Source organism: Canis lupus, chromosome 12 (assembly GCF_011100685.1).
Source record: "Canis lupus familiaris isolate Mischka breed German Shepherd chromosome 12, alternate assembly UU_Cfam_GSD_1.0, whole genome shotgun sequence".
Classification (NCBI taxonomy): domain Eukaryota; kingdom Metazoa; phylum Chordata; class Mammalia; order Carnivora; family Canidae; genus Canis; species Canis lupus.
Window position 1 is genome coordinate 56,274,041 of NC_049233.1, and position 13,071 is coordinate 56,287,111.

Below are 13,071 nucleotides of genomic sequence, written 5' to 3' on the forward strand. Positions count from 1 at the left end.
CTAGCGCATTATTTCAAATTCTCAATACTTATTTCAACTGTGGCTGTTGCCATCAGTTGCATTCAGGCTCTGGTTTATTTCATGTAGATACAAATTAATAATGCCTCACTCACACATGATATGAGACCACCTGTGGGAACCTGTTTGGCAATCATACAGGAGCAACCTGGAATTACAGTATAGGTGGCAATATTCAGAATGCCCTTTGGCCTCTCTGGAATGGGAGCCTGTGGATTAATGTTTCCCCTCTTCTTCCTTTGGGGACATGATCCCAAAGTCACTTTCATAGGGCTTTTTAGAAGGTTTTGCTAGGTTAAGCATCCAGTGGCTTTTAATGGCACTGATTTGATTATAAATCATTGTATTTGTTCTCCTTCTGGTTTTACTTCCCTTATCTCTTGATAATGCTTTCTGGGATTACATTCAAATAAGTCACTCACTTTTATTTTTTTTATTTTTTTATTTTTTTAAGTCACTCACTTTTAAACATTTTCTTTGATTCTGATTTTGGAGAAATGAAAGACAATACAGAACCTAAGGAGACTGTTCTACCATCTAGTGACACTGCATGAGATAGAGAGAACTGATAGGACATAGTGCAGCTCTTAACACTTGGTCTCCTGCTTTTAATAGATGTTACAAAATGCTTTATAGTTGTTTGGATTTTATTTTTGAGGACTCTGCTACTGATTTTTAATGTTGATTTTGAGCTTTGAAGTAGTCCCTAAGCTCATTGAAAGTTCTTTGTTTTTCCATTAAATCTTTCTGCTTTTCTCCTTTTGAGTATGGGACAATATTCTACAATAATTGCCTTCATTAGTTAAAAAGAGGTAACTACCTGCAAAGGGAGTAAAAAGGGTGGTTCTTAAGTGTGTGTGTATTAATTAAAAGAATAAATCTCATATTTCTTTTAAACATCATATGTCAGATACTATGCTTAAGTTTAATCCTAGCATCTCTATCATGAAGTAGGTGCTAGTATCCCATTTTAATCTGTAAGAAACTTGATTCCAATTGATACCAGTTCCTCAAAGCTTACTTCTTAACCACTCTTTTAGACATTTTAAAATGTTCTTTCTATGAAAAGTTAAAAATTTAATTATAACATTCAAGAAATGTTTGAATAAATCTTCATGAAAAGCCAACATCCTATGTGAAATTCTATCCCTTTTGAAATGAAAACTCAGGCTAACATAAATTACAGAGGAGTAAATTTTTTTTTTTAAAGATTTTATTTATTTATTCATGAGAGAGACACACACACACACAGAGGCAGAGACATAGGCTGAGGGAGAAACAGACTCCATGCAGGGAGCCTGATGTGGGACTCCATCCCAGGTCTCCAGGACCACACCCTGGGCTAAAGGTGGCACTAAACTGCTGGGCCACCCGGGCTGCCCAAGGAATAAGTTTTTGACATAGAAGATCTGATTTCAGAGTATGATGCTATTTTGATAAAACCTTGAAACAGAGCATAACAAAAAAAAAAATGGACTTTATTCTCTTGGTGGTATATTCAGAGTTTAAAAATCTCAGAGCTGCTCCTGTATCTGCACAGATAGAAACTGGAGATGTTAATTTTTTGTCATTTGGCTTCTAGATGTCCTTGGCGTGTGCACCCCTGTGGAATCCAGTTCATCTCCAATCTGTCAGGAAGTATCAGAGGTGGTTTTGACTCCTTATGTCCTGGGCCTGTGCACAAAATGTGTGAGTACACCAAGATAATGAGGCCAATTTTACTGTTGTCAAGGGTCTTCTAAAATGATTTTTGTAATGGTTCTTGTATTGGAATGAACTTACCCTGTGGTTTCGGGTTGAGGGGGGAAGGGCAATGTTTGATTAAGATTAGAAACCAGCTTTCTTGGAATTGTCTTAGGTATACAGGCTCATTCTTTGCCCCAGAAAGGCTTTGATGGATATGACTTCAAGTTAAATCCAAGAGGTTTACCTCAGTGAGAAACAAAATTCATTATGTTATCAAGTAGTTTTAATATTAGCAAATGATAGATAGATAGATAGATAGATAGATAGATAGATAGATAGAATAGTCTATTTATATGAACGTGTATAGGAAACTTGCCCATTGCATACTAGCATTGCTTTCATCTAGTTTTTAAGAATTTAACATATTATGAATTACTTTTCTTTGCTCTTGAGGCTATTATCCTCTCAAAAGAAAACCAACTTTGGAATGTTTTCTGGTTAAGCTAGTGATCACATCCACAATTTAGAACTTTCAATGCTTCCGGAAATTAATTTTAGAATTGTGTATATTTGTACCATGTGAACATTGTACAATTGGTTATTTTTTGCTTTGGGATGGGCTATTTGGGATATATAAAATGATTATTCCTGTTGAGAAGAAGATTAAATTTTATGCTTTTTATTTATAGGGATTCAGACGATGATTTCAGACATAGTTTTGTGAATTTTGAGCCAATTATTGAGTTTTCATTGCATTGTGAGCATTTGCTTAGTTTGCTATAAACTGGAAAGGGGCTTAATAATAACCTAGTCAAATTTATTTAATTTAGGAAAATGGCATGATTTGACTAATTCTATGTAAAGTTAAAGAAATTGATTTTCAAAATAAGGGGTTGCTTTTTGTTTTTACTAAATAAATCTATTTCATTTCTTAGCAGGACACTGAACCTCTTGTGCCTTCCTGGCCCACAATGTGACTTTCTGTCTTTCTCCTTTTGACTTACCCAAAGCAGAAGGCCAATTTCCTATAGCAATCAGGCTTCCTGATAAAGTATGAATTTATGAGCCAGTATGTTTGAAACACTTTGGGAAGATTTGAGTTGAGGCTATCCTGAGGTGAAGAAGAAAGTGTTTCTTTTTATTCTTGCAGACTCTTCCTGTAGGAATAAAAAAGTAATCAAGGGCTTTTAATTAAAGAACAATCACTGTGTAGCTAAGTAGGGAAGTTTTCCGTGAAATCTTGTCCTATTTATATTGCTTATGTTTTATTGCACATAACCAATTAGGGATTGTTGCAGGGAATAGGTAGCCACTCAAACTAGTTCAGGTTAAAGTTTTATTGTTAGACTTCTGGGGAGAACCAGGCAACCTAGCAGTTATAGCTATAATTTTAATTTCTAGCCAGTTTTTATTTTAGGAGGAAGGTTAAATATAACAGTTCATTCTTGTAGTTTGCTTTACACCTTTAAAGACAGAGGCACATCTATGTCATTTATTTCAATGAAGAGAATCAGGTACAAATGACATCTCCAACAAATAACAGTCCTTTCTACATAATCTAGCTGTCATTGAAGAAGTATGTCAGTGTATTTGAAGAGCTTTTAAAAATAAATCAATTAGCAAATCTTTGTCAATAGAATTGATTTTAAATATTTTCTTTGAGTTTCCTGCAACCATCCTTTAAACATTAAAAAAGTGATGGAGAGATCCCTGGGTGGCGCAGCGGTTTGGCACCTGCCTTTGGCCCAGGGCGCGATCCTGGAGACCCGGGATCGAATCCCACATCGGGCTCCTGGTGCATGGAGCCTGCTTCTCCCTCTGCCTATGTCTCTGCCTCTCTCTCTCTCTCTGTGTGACTATCATAAATAAATAAAAAAATTAAAAAAAATAAAATAAAAAAGTGATGGAATTTTTTCTTTTAGATCAGTCAGTGAACATACTGAATGAGTTGAGTTTCCATCTCTCTCCCTTTAATAATCTGTGTTTTCTCTTCAACTATTACCCCTTTCTATCAGATACATAAAAATTTGAAAAATTTCCATAATTATCTTTTATTTTTCATATTTTTCAGAAACCTGGCTCCCATTGAGATTCCAGAATCTACATTCTTGTTTTTCTCTTTCATGCTAGAAGATTTCTACACGTTTGGTGACCCTTGGCTATCTTTCTATATTTAAGAGTAAGGGCCTTGTATTTATTTGGAAAGCCTATTTATAATAGAAATGTATTAGCTGGTGAGGTTTACTACCATGTAGTAACATAGCTTTCTAATTGAGAGATCCTAAATCTCATATTTTACATATTTTCTTTTCGCCTTTCAGTTTGTTTAGAGAGGACTTCTCCAATTTTATGCTCGGAGGATAAGAGCTGTAGTCCTTGTTTTGGATGCTGAGGCAGAAAATGACCCACAATTCTCACTATTCAATATAGGGCTTTGCACTTCATCTCCTGTTAGTCAATAGAACATCTCACCTTGTCATTCAGTATACAAACTTCTATAGTATATACCTCTGATCTTCTGTTGAGGTAAGGGAAGGGATATAGTGTCTAATTATTTCTTAGCTAAACATTCAAGTAATCCTCTTGTTTTATTCATACATCCTTTCCTCATTATGTTAATGATTAATTAATTAATTAATTGATTAATCACTTTCTGTGATATCTGGTGTTTCCATAGCTTGAGAGTTTTGGGATTTCTGGTAGAATTGCAAGCTTCATATTGGCCTCCTTCAATTTAGGATGAGATTTCAACTTTATCTGCTAAGCAGTCACTATTCATCCATCTGTCTTCCAACATTTCAGAAATGTTTTTGATATTGTTTATCTGATAACTTTTCCTCTCCTGTTTTTTCATCTTTATGGGTTTATAAGTTTTAAAATTCTTTCACATTCAGTTCAGTGTGGTTTTGTAAGGATGAGAAATAAATATATGCATATGCATCCACTGTGATGCTTAATCAGAATTTTGTAAGATATCTTAAAGCAGTACATGTAAAAGATAGTGACACCTCCACAGTGTGACATTAACACTATTTGAAATATTATCAATTTATCACTATAATATCTGCAAGTTAAAGAGGACACAAATACTATGAAAGCATAAAGCCCTGCTTTTTCCAGGTTTCATGCTGTTTTCTCAGTAGAACTAATTCACCTGAAACCTTTACAGAGCCTCCTGCCTGAGTTCTCCAGTTTTACTTTGTAGATCTTTCTGTTGTAATACTTACTACATTTTCCTCTGTTTATTTATCTTTTTACTCACTAAGCTCTAGCTACTTGAAGGCAAATATTAAATCTTATTCATCTTTGTACTTCCTGGGTTTAGCATAGTGCTTGCTTTAAATGTAGTAGGTGGTCCTCCATATGTGTTTACTGAAAAATGTTGAGGGAATATGTAAATAATGTCTCCACATTTTCAAGGAACTCGTAATATGTCATATCTAAAGTAATTACTCTTCAGGTTTTTCCCCTTCTCCCCTTTCTACCTGCCCAACAGGTAGAAAGATATACTTGCCAGCAAGCAAGATATGCTTTTTCTCATTACTTGACCTAAGTAGATATGGATATATTTCAATATATTTCTATTCTCTGCTTAACTTTTACAACTTAAGTGAAGCTGTTTAATCATTTGAGACATTTTACTTATCAAAACTATTTTCTGAGAATAGTTATTGAATGAGGCAACACAGTTTTTTATATGGGTTGGCCATTTATTGGAATTTTTGCCTATTAAGTCAAGAGTTACTTACTGCCTTTTTATGGCTGAGTAATATTCCAGTGTGTGTGTGTGTGTGTGTGTGTGTGTGTGTGTGTGTGTATACAACTTCTTTATACATTTATCAGTTGATGAACATTTGGGCTCTTTTCATAATTTGTCTGTTATTGGTAATGCTGCTATAATAAGCATCAGGGTGCATGTGTCCCTTCAAATCAGTATTTTTGTATCTGGTAGGTTAGGGGGATGGGTTAAATGGGTGGCAAGTATTAAGGAGGGCACTGTGATGAGCACTGAGTATTGTATGTAAATGATGAATCACTAAATTCTGCTCCTGAAACTGATAGTACACTATATGTTAACTAACTAGAATTTAAATAAAATTTGAAAGAAAAAAAGAGTTATTTACTGCTTATGTATTATTTATTATTTTCAGGACATTGTACTGAATACTGTTTAAAAATCAAAATGAGTAAGAAAAAAATCCTGCCATTAAGAAGCTTATACTATAAGTGAAAAAAAAATAGAATGGTATTCTATAAAAAGGTAAAAAATAGTGAATGGTCTAGAATTCAGAAGAGGGAAAGCATAGAAATATATGGAATCATGAAAGGTGTTTTAAGGGAAAGTAACATTTCAAATTATGCTTTGACGAATTGTGGAAAGGAGAGAGAACCCAAATGAGAGGTTTGAGAAAGTAGAGTTAAGAGGCACGAAAAATAAAACCTAGATATGTTTTGTAATAGGAAATAACTAGTTCATTTAGCTGGAGAGTAGAATATAAGGATATATGGAAGAAAGAGCTAGAAAACATAGGCTGAGCCATTTTGTAGAGGACTTTGAATGTCAGGCTAAGGTATTTTTGCTCAGTGAAGTAGTCAACAGGGAGACACTGAGAATCTGAAGCTTGTAATATTTGAGTTCTAAAAATACAAGTGAAGCAGATGTATCAGAGGAGGAGAAATGGGAGGAGAGACCCATTACAAAGCTACTTTTGTAGCCTGGGTAGAAAAATTGATCTTTGGAAAAGAATGAAGACAATAAGAATAGAACATAATTTCTTTATATCTTCATGAATATATATTTAAAGTACTATTCAGTTGTGTACTTATCAATTGTCTGTCCTCTCCTACTAGAATGTAATCTCCTTGAGAGCAGGGGGGTTTGTTTCTCCCTTTCAGATCTGATTTGCAATGCCTGGAATAATGCCTGCAATATTGTATTTGCTCAGGAAATGCTTCTGTAAGGAATTAAGGAGATAGATAATTAAAAAAGAAAGAGAAGTAAAATCAAATAGGTCTTTTTCAGGTGCATGAATTAAGTGAAATACATTCAAATAGGTCAGTAATCCCAATTAATGAAAACAGAGTGAACTCTGCAATTAAAAGACAGAAATGGTCAGATTGGATTTTTAAAATCCCAGTTGTATGCTATCTAATGATTCATACTGAAAACATAAAGACACAGCAAAGATGAAAGTAAAAGGATGGAAAATTTATCCAAAATAAATACTAATCAGAAGAAAGCTGTAACGGTGCCATTATTATACAAAATAGATTTTAAACTAATGTTAAGTGGAACATATAAATATATATGTTTATATATTTAAAAATTACATATACAATAATATTATTAAAAATATATAAAGCATAGCAATGCCTGTGTGGCTAAAGCAGTTAAAGCGTTTGATTCTTGGTTTCGGCATAGGTCATGGTCTCGGGGTCCTGGGATCAAACCTTCTGTCAGGCTCTGTGTTCAGTGTGGAGTCTGCTTGTCCTCTTCTTCCCCCTCTGCTTCCCCTCTGCTCCTCCTGTGTTCCTCCTTGCACTCTCTTTCTCTCCAAAAAATTAAATCTTTAAAAAATTATACACACACACACACACACACACACACACACATACATATTTAATAAATGGATAGAACTACATGGAAGATCAACAAACCCACAATTCAGAGATTTTAACATATTTGTTTCAGTAATTTACACAACCTTCATCTAATAGGTCTATATAGAATTTACATTTTCTTTTCAAGGACTAAAGAAATATTTAGGCTGAGTGGAAAAAAGAATGTATTGCAGGGTGGAAGAAAAGAATGATAAGCAAAGATGAAAAAGAAAATGGCTGACACAGATGGGCATTGATTGGGAATGAGAGCGGGGAGAGTCAGGCCTACAGGGGCCTGGCTGAAGAGCATCTGATATGAGATTGAAGGTTTCACATTGAGGAGAAGCACAATGAGACTGTTTAAGAAGGTCATGTAAGGAGAATGTAGAGGAGTAGAGAGTGGAATATGGAATGATGAGTGAGCAGGAAAGCTGGGATCAAGGAGACTAGTTAGGAGTTTAGGTATGAGCCAATGAGACCCTGAATTAAGGCAGTATGAGCAGAGATTCGAGGGGCAGATTCAGCTTTGGTCAGTGTTGTGGAAATGGAACTGTTAGTACAGAGACTTATTGAAGGGGAAAATATCAGTATGACTCTCAAATTTCTGGCATGGGTGGATGGTAATGCCATTCACCAAGACAGGATCTATAACAGGAGGGCTGATTTCAGGGAATATACCTATGACACTTCTGGTTTATAGTAAATTTTTATTTAAAATTAATTTTGTAATTTAAAAATGCCTAGGAGAGTACAGCAGTAGAAAATGTCATACTCTCTTATTGAGTTTTCTATCCCCTCATGTAACCAGGTAACATGACGTCTCTGAATTAAGAGTATAAATATCGCTTGAGAGACCTTTACCTCCAGTTGGCAGATCTGAGGCTAAATCCTGACTCTGCCTTTGCTCTGAAATCTTGTTTATATCTTATGTGCTAGTGCATGTGATTACGTCTTTTTGTTAAACATTTTAGATAACTTCCTGGATCTAGGAGATTTCATAATTCATGCCTTAACACCGTAACTCTAAAAAACATCCCAATTGATTTCTCTCAAATATGCATGAGCTAAACCAATGAGCGTGTGTTACCTCTGCTGGGTTCAATGCAGTTCCAGGAGCATTTGATGACATGTTTCAAAATCTCTTCATATTTCACATTCTTTCCCTATTTTAAGAACTAACCTTTAAAATGTAAAAGACTAGTCAGTAATCACAGTGATGATGATGACGGTGATAAAAGTAGAGAGCTTCTATAGCTCAAGTTAAACATTTGAAATGTAATTCTTACAATGACATCACATGACAGGTGTTATTAGTCCTATTTTATATTTGAGGAATTGATAATCTGAGAAGTTAATTTTATAGAGGCTGTATGCAGCAAGCAAAGGTTAAAGCTGGAGTATAATTCCAGCTTTCTGATTTCAATATTTGAATTCCTGATTATTGTACAAATTATATGGACTTAGATTTGATGAATCCAAAAAAAGTTATAAAGTTCCTTCCTGTATTGAAAGTATGTCTGCTGCCTTGGGTTCCTCAGGCAACATGGTATATTTCTTATAAAGCAGGCAGTAATTTTGAAGCTCATGCAGAGAAAAAAGTTGTGTCTATTGTGGTAGATAAAAATGGTCAGCACAAATGTGTTTATAATATTTAACCCCTTTCATAAATATATATTTTCCTCATCTTTTCATTAATATAATCACTTAAAAAGATTTAGTAATTATGTTAGTAATTAGATTATTAAGATTTAGTCATTTGTTTTAAAGTGGTAAACTGTGGCACCATAGTATGCCTTGAAAGTTTCTAAGAGATAAATTCTATGTTGATTCTCAGCACTGAATCAAATTGACTTTAATGATGTCTGTTTTAAAGTGTTCAATTATGTATACATGTTCTTAGAAAGTCAATGACTACATATTTTCGAAGGTGCTTGAAGAATTTGATATAATTACCACTAAATGATAAGATTTTCCTAATAATGACTTTAGTGGATGTCATAGCTGTGTTGAGGTCTGTGTCAAATCAGAGTCAGCTTTTGAGAGTCCAATAGCCCATTTGTTTCATTTTGTAAAATTAAAAATCATCTACCAATTGTCCTTAGCCCTTCCCATGTTCTGTGAGATCATATGGTATAGTTTTGCTTAATATCAGTATTAGTAGCAATAATAGTAAGAGTTTACACTAGCTATGTACCATGTGCCAAGAATTGTGCTAAGTAATTTATATGTTCTTCTTACCTTATCTAGCATTTGGTGCTAGCTATAGTTATCCCTATTTTAGAAATGAAGACCGCGAGACTCAGAGAAATGAAATAACTTGCCCAAGGTCACACAGACAGTATATATGAGAACTTGGATTTGATCACATATTCTGCTAAAGTGCGTTCAAAGACTCTGTAAATGGAATTTGCAGTTTCCAAAAGCAGTGGAAGCAAACAGAACGCCTGTTTGTTTCTGTGGCCTGACACCTGGGTCATCATTCGTGACAGTTTGACACACACTTACTGATTCCGAGTGTCGGTTGAGAATGGCTGATGCAATGGCCCCACAGCACTCACGTTTGTTGGAAAATTCCACGTTGATCTTTATTAAAAAAACAGTTGCCTAAGCTTCCAAGGTTGGCTTTTTCGGTCACGGTGCATACTCTGAGTGTTGGGGAGTCAGCATGCCTGAGGTGTGAAGATGATGATGTACTTCCTATAGGCATGAAGGCACTCAGAAATAAAGCAAGGCCATCGAACTGTCATTTGTTGTTCTTCCTATTCATGCTTTTAAAAAAGAAACTAAGGTCAATTAACTGGGAAGCTTAACCTCTCTTAGCTTGTCTTTCTTTGCGTAGGCTTTTGCCTTTTAAATAAATCATTTTTCTCTTCTCTCCCTCCCCACCCCCTATCCATTTTGAACACGTTCTTGGATTTCTCATGCTGGGCCTAAGGAGCAGACTGCTTATATTCAAGAATGATTTGGAGGGGATAAAGTGTGCAAGATTTTGAATTCTTGCCATAAGTCCCTGGCAGACAGCCAGGCAGCCTCAGAGGAATAAGGCTAATGAAGGGAGGGTAAAGAAGATCCGGGAGTGCGGCTGGTAATGCAGTATTCATTTAATTGGGAGCAGGTACCGGTGCAAACTTCTCCATTTTAATTGGAAAAAGGGAAGGGGATTGTTAAGGAAGAAGGAAAAAAGAATGCATAAAGTTTTCAAGCTGAGGAGCCAAAGGCAGCCCTGTCTATGCCAGAGAAAGAACTCAATTTAGGGCAATTTGCTCTGCAAGCTGGGCTGTAGCCTCCCCTGGGAATAGGGATGAGGAAGAAAATGAAACCAAAAGAGAACTTGATAAAATCACCTAGCACAGACAATCTCAGTAGAATAGGTTTTACTGAGTTAAATCTGCCCCAATCAATATGATTCTTTTCATATAAGTTACAAATAAAAAGCCACAAGATTACAATAAAAATCGAGACTCCAGCGATGCTGATGTTGCACCTGGGAGTCTTAAGAACTTGTTATGGAATATATGTTTTTGCAACTATAATGTTTGTTTTTCTTTTCACCCTGGTCACTCGAATCGACTCTTTGCTTTCCCTCCTCATCCGTCCAGTTTTCTATATTGTTTTAAAAACCATTGGAGGAGCTCTTTCTGCTTAGTTTCTCTTGCACTGGAGGTTGGAGAGCGGTGGTTTCTTTTTGTCTTGAAATGTGTTGAATTGAACATGGGACTGAGTTCTCATGCTAATGATAAACAGAGACTTTTTCCTATTGCACATTTTATGACATAGTACTCATAATGTTAAGGTATTAGTAAAACAATAAAAGAGGCGGGGTTTCATACAAAAAGAGAAAGCAATGCTTTTTTGATGCACATGAGATACTATTAGAATAAAATACAGATCCTGTAATTTCATGTTCAGTAAGCATCAGTTCTTAATAATCTTTGACTGTATCATATAAATGAGAGTTTTAAGCAGCTGATGGTTTTAATGGGATAACTATAATTTTGATTCTTCCTGAATAAGGAGGCGGAAGACCAAGCAAAACATTTTGGTCTTTCTGCCAATGCGGTTGAGTTGACTAATCAGCAAACTTGGAGAGAGGAGTCCTTTTTTTTTTTTTTTTTTTTTTTTTTTTTTGGAACCTTTATTTTAGTACATAAAATACACTTTTATGTACTAAAATAAAGAATATTTATTTATAAGGAGCTTATTTAGAGCTTAAGTTTCCTGGCAAATCTATATTATTAAATCTCTTTAAAATTATTCATAAGGGGTAGTAAAGAGAAGATGATGGTGCTTTGTTTGGATAGATTCTACCTTACATATGTTATAAATATTTGGAGTTGGTACACCTGATGGAGAAGAAGTGACCATGAGCATTTTATCTCTTTGACAATTTTCCTTGTGAAGTGGGGAATTTTTTTAAAATTTTTATTTATTTATGATAGTCACAGAGAGAGAGAGAGAGAGAGAGAGGCAGAGACATAGGCAGAGGGAGAAGCAGGCAGGCTCCATGCACCAGGAGCCCGATGTGGGATTCGATCCCGGGTCTCCAAGATCGCTCCCTGGGCCAAAGGCAGGCGCTAAACCGCTGCGATCCCGAGGTGGGGAATTTTTGCGGTTAAATGCTAGTGGACTGTTGCCTGCTTATTTGACTTTACATCAATTACTAGAAATATCAGATTAGAAGTGAAGAGATTTTCCGGACAGAATAGAGCAACATCTCAAACTGTGGGTGCAATGAAAACCCCAGTTATTCTTTTTTCTTTTTCTCAATACCATGCTGGATAAACAAATTAATCTATGCACCAAAACTATTTATAGAGGACCTCTGTGCTAAGCACTATAGAAGACACAAAGATGAAAACAACACAGACTCTGTCATCAGGAAACTTTCTTTCTAAATGAGAAAGCCAGACTAAAAAGTACAAAGGCCAAGTACAAAATCAGCAACAGAAGAAAAGGTGTTCCCAAACAATATATAGTCCGTGAAGTCTCAACCATTTTTTTTTTTCAGTTTGCAATGCAAAATATCTGAATATGGACAATTGATGCCATATTTTCGGAGAAGCAGTAGATCCACTACCTGATTTGTTGAAAGCTGTGAAAAGTTTATAGAACTGTTGGTACTTGACCTGGTTTGTATTTAGAAGGGCAGGTGAGGATGTGGGAAGTTATATACCAAGTTCAGGAAATGATATACTTTAATCAGAGGTAAGGAACTGGGAGGAACAAGAGTAGCAAACATATTTGAGGAACACTGATTATAGCAGAGTCTTTTAGAAAATTAATGGGAATCAGTTGAGGCCAGATTTTTGAAGGTTGTGATTAGAATGTTTTCCTTTTTTTTAAAGATAGATTTATTTATTTATTTATCTATCTATCTATCTATCTATCTATCTATTATTTATTTATTTATTTATTTATTTATTTATTTATGATAGAGAGAGAGAGAGAGGCAGAGACACAGGGGGAGGGAGAAGCAGGTTCCATGCCAGGAGCTGATGTGGGACTCGATCCCGAGACTCCGGGATCGCACCCTGGGCCCAAGGCAGGCGCTAAACTGCTGAGCCACCCAGGGACCCCTAGAATGTTTTCTTTATCTTATAGTACAGAAATATCTAAAAAAAATGTTTAAAGGATGAAAGAGTTCTTTGAGGAAGACTGATCCAAATAGCAGCATATGGTATAAATTAATGGTATGGTAGGCCTCACCTGTGTCCCGCAATTCCATATTTTCTGATATGACCAAATCTTTTTTCTCTCCCATGTTCT

General features: G+C 35.4%; 1 protein-coding gene across 1 annotated transcript in view; it reads left to right on the top strand.

Annotated features, from left to right (window-relative positions):
• Positions 1 to 13,071, top strand: part of LOC119874292 — a 399,775-nt gene that overhangs the window by 299,916 nt on the left and 86,788 nt on the right. Inside the window, exon 5 of the mRNA XM_038555051.1 lies at positions 1,601 to 1,707. Coding sequence (XP_038410979.1) covers positions 1,601 to 1,707 — 107 coding nt within the window. The remainder of the gene's footprint in view (positions 1 to 1,600; positions 1,708 to 13,071) is intronic.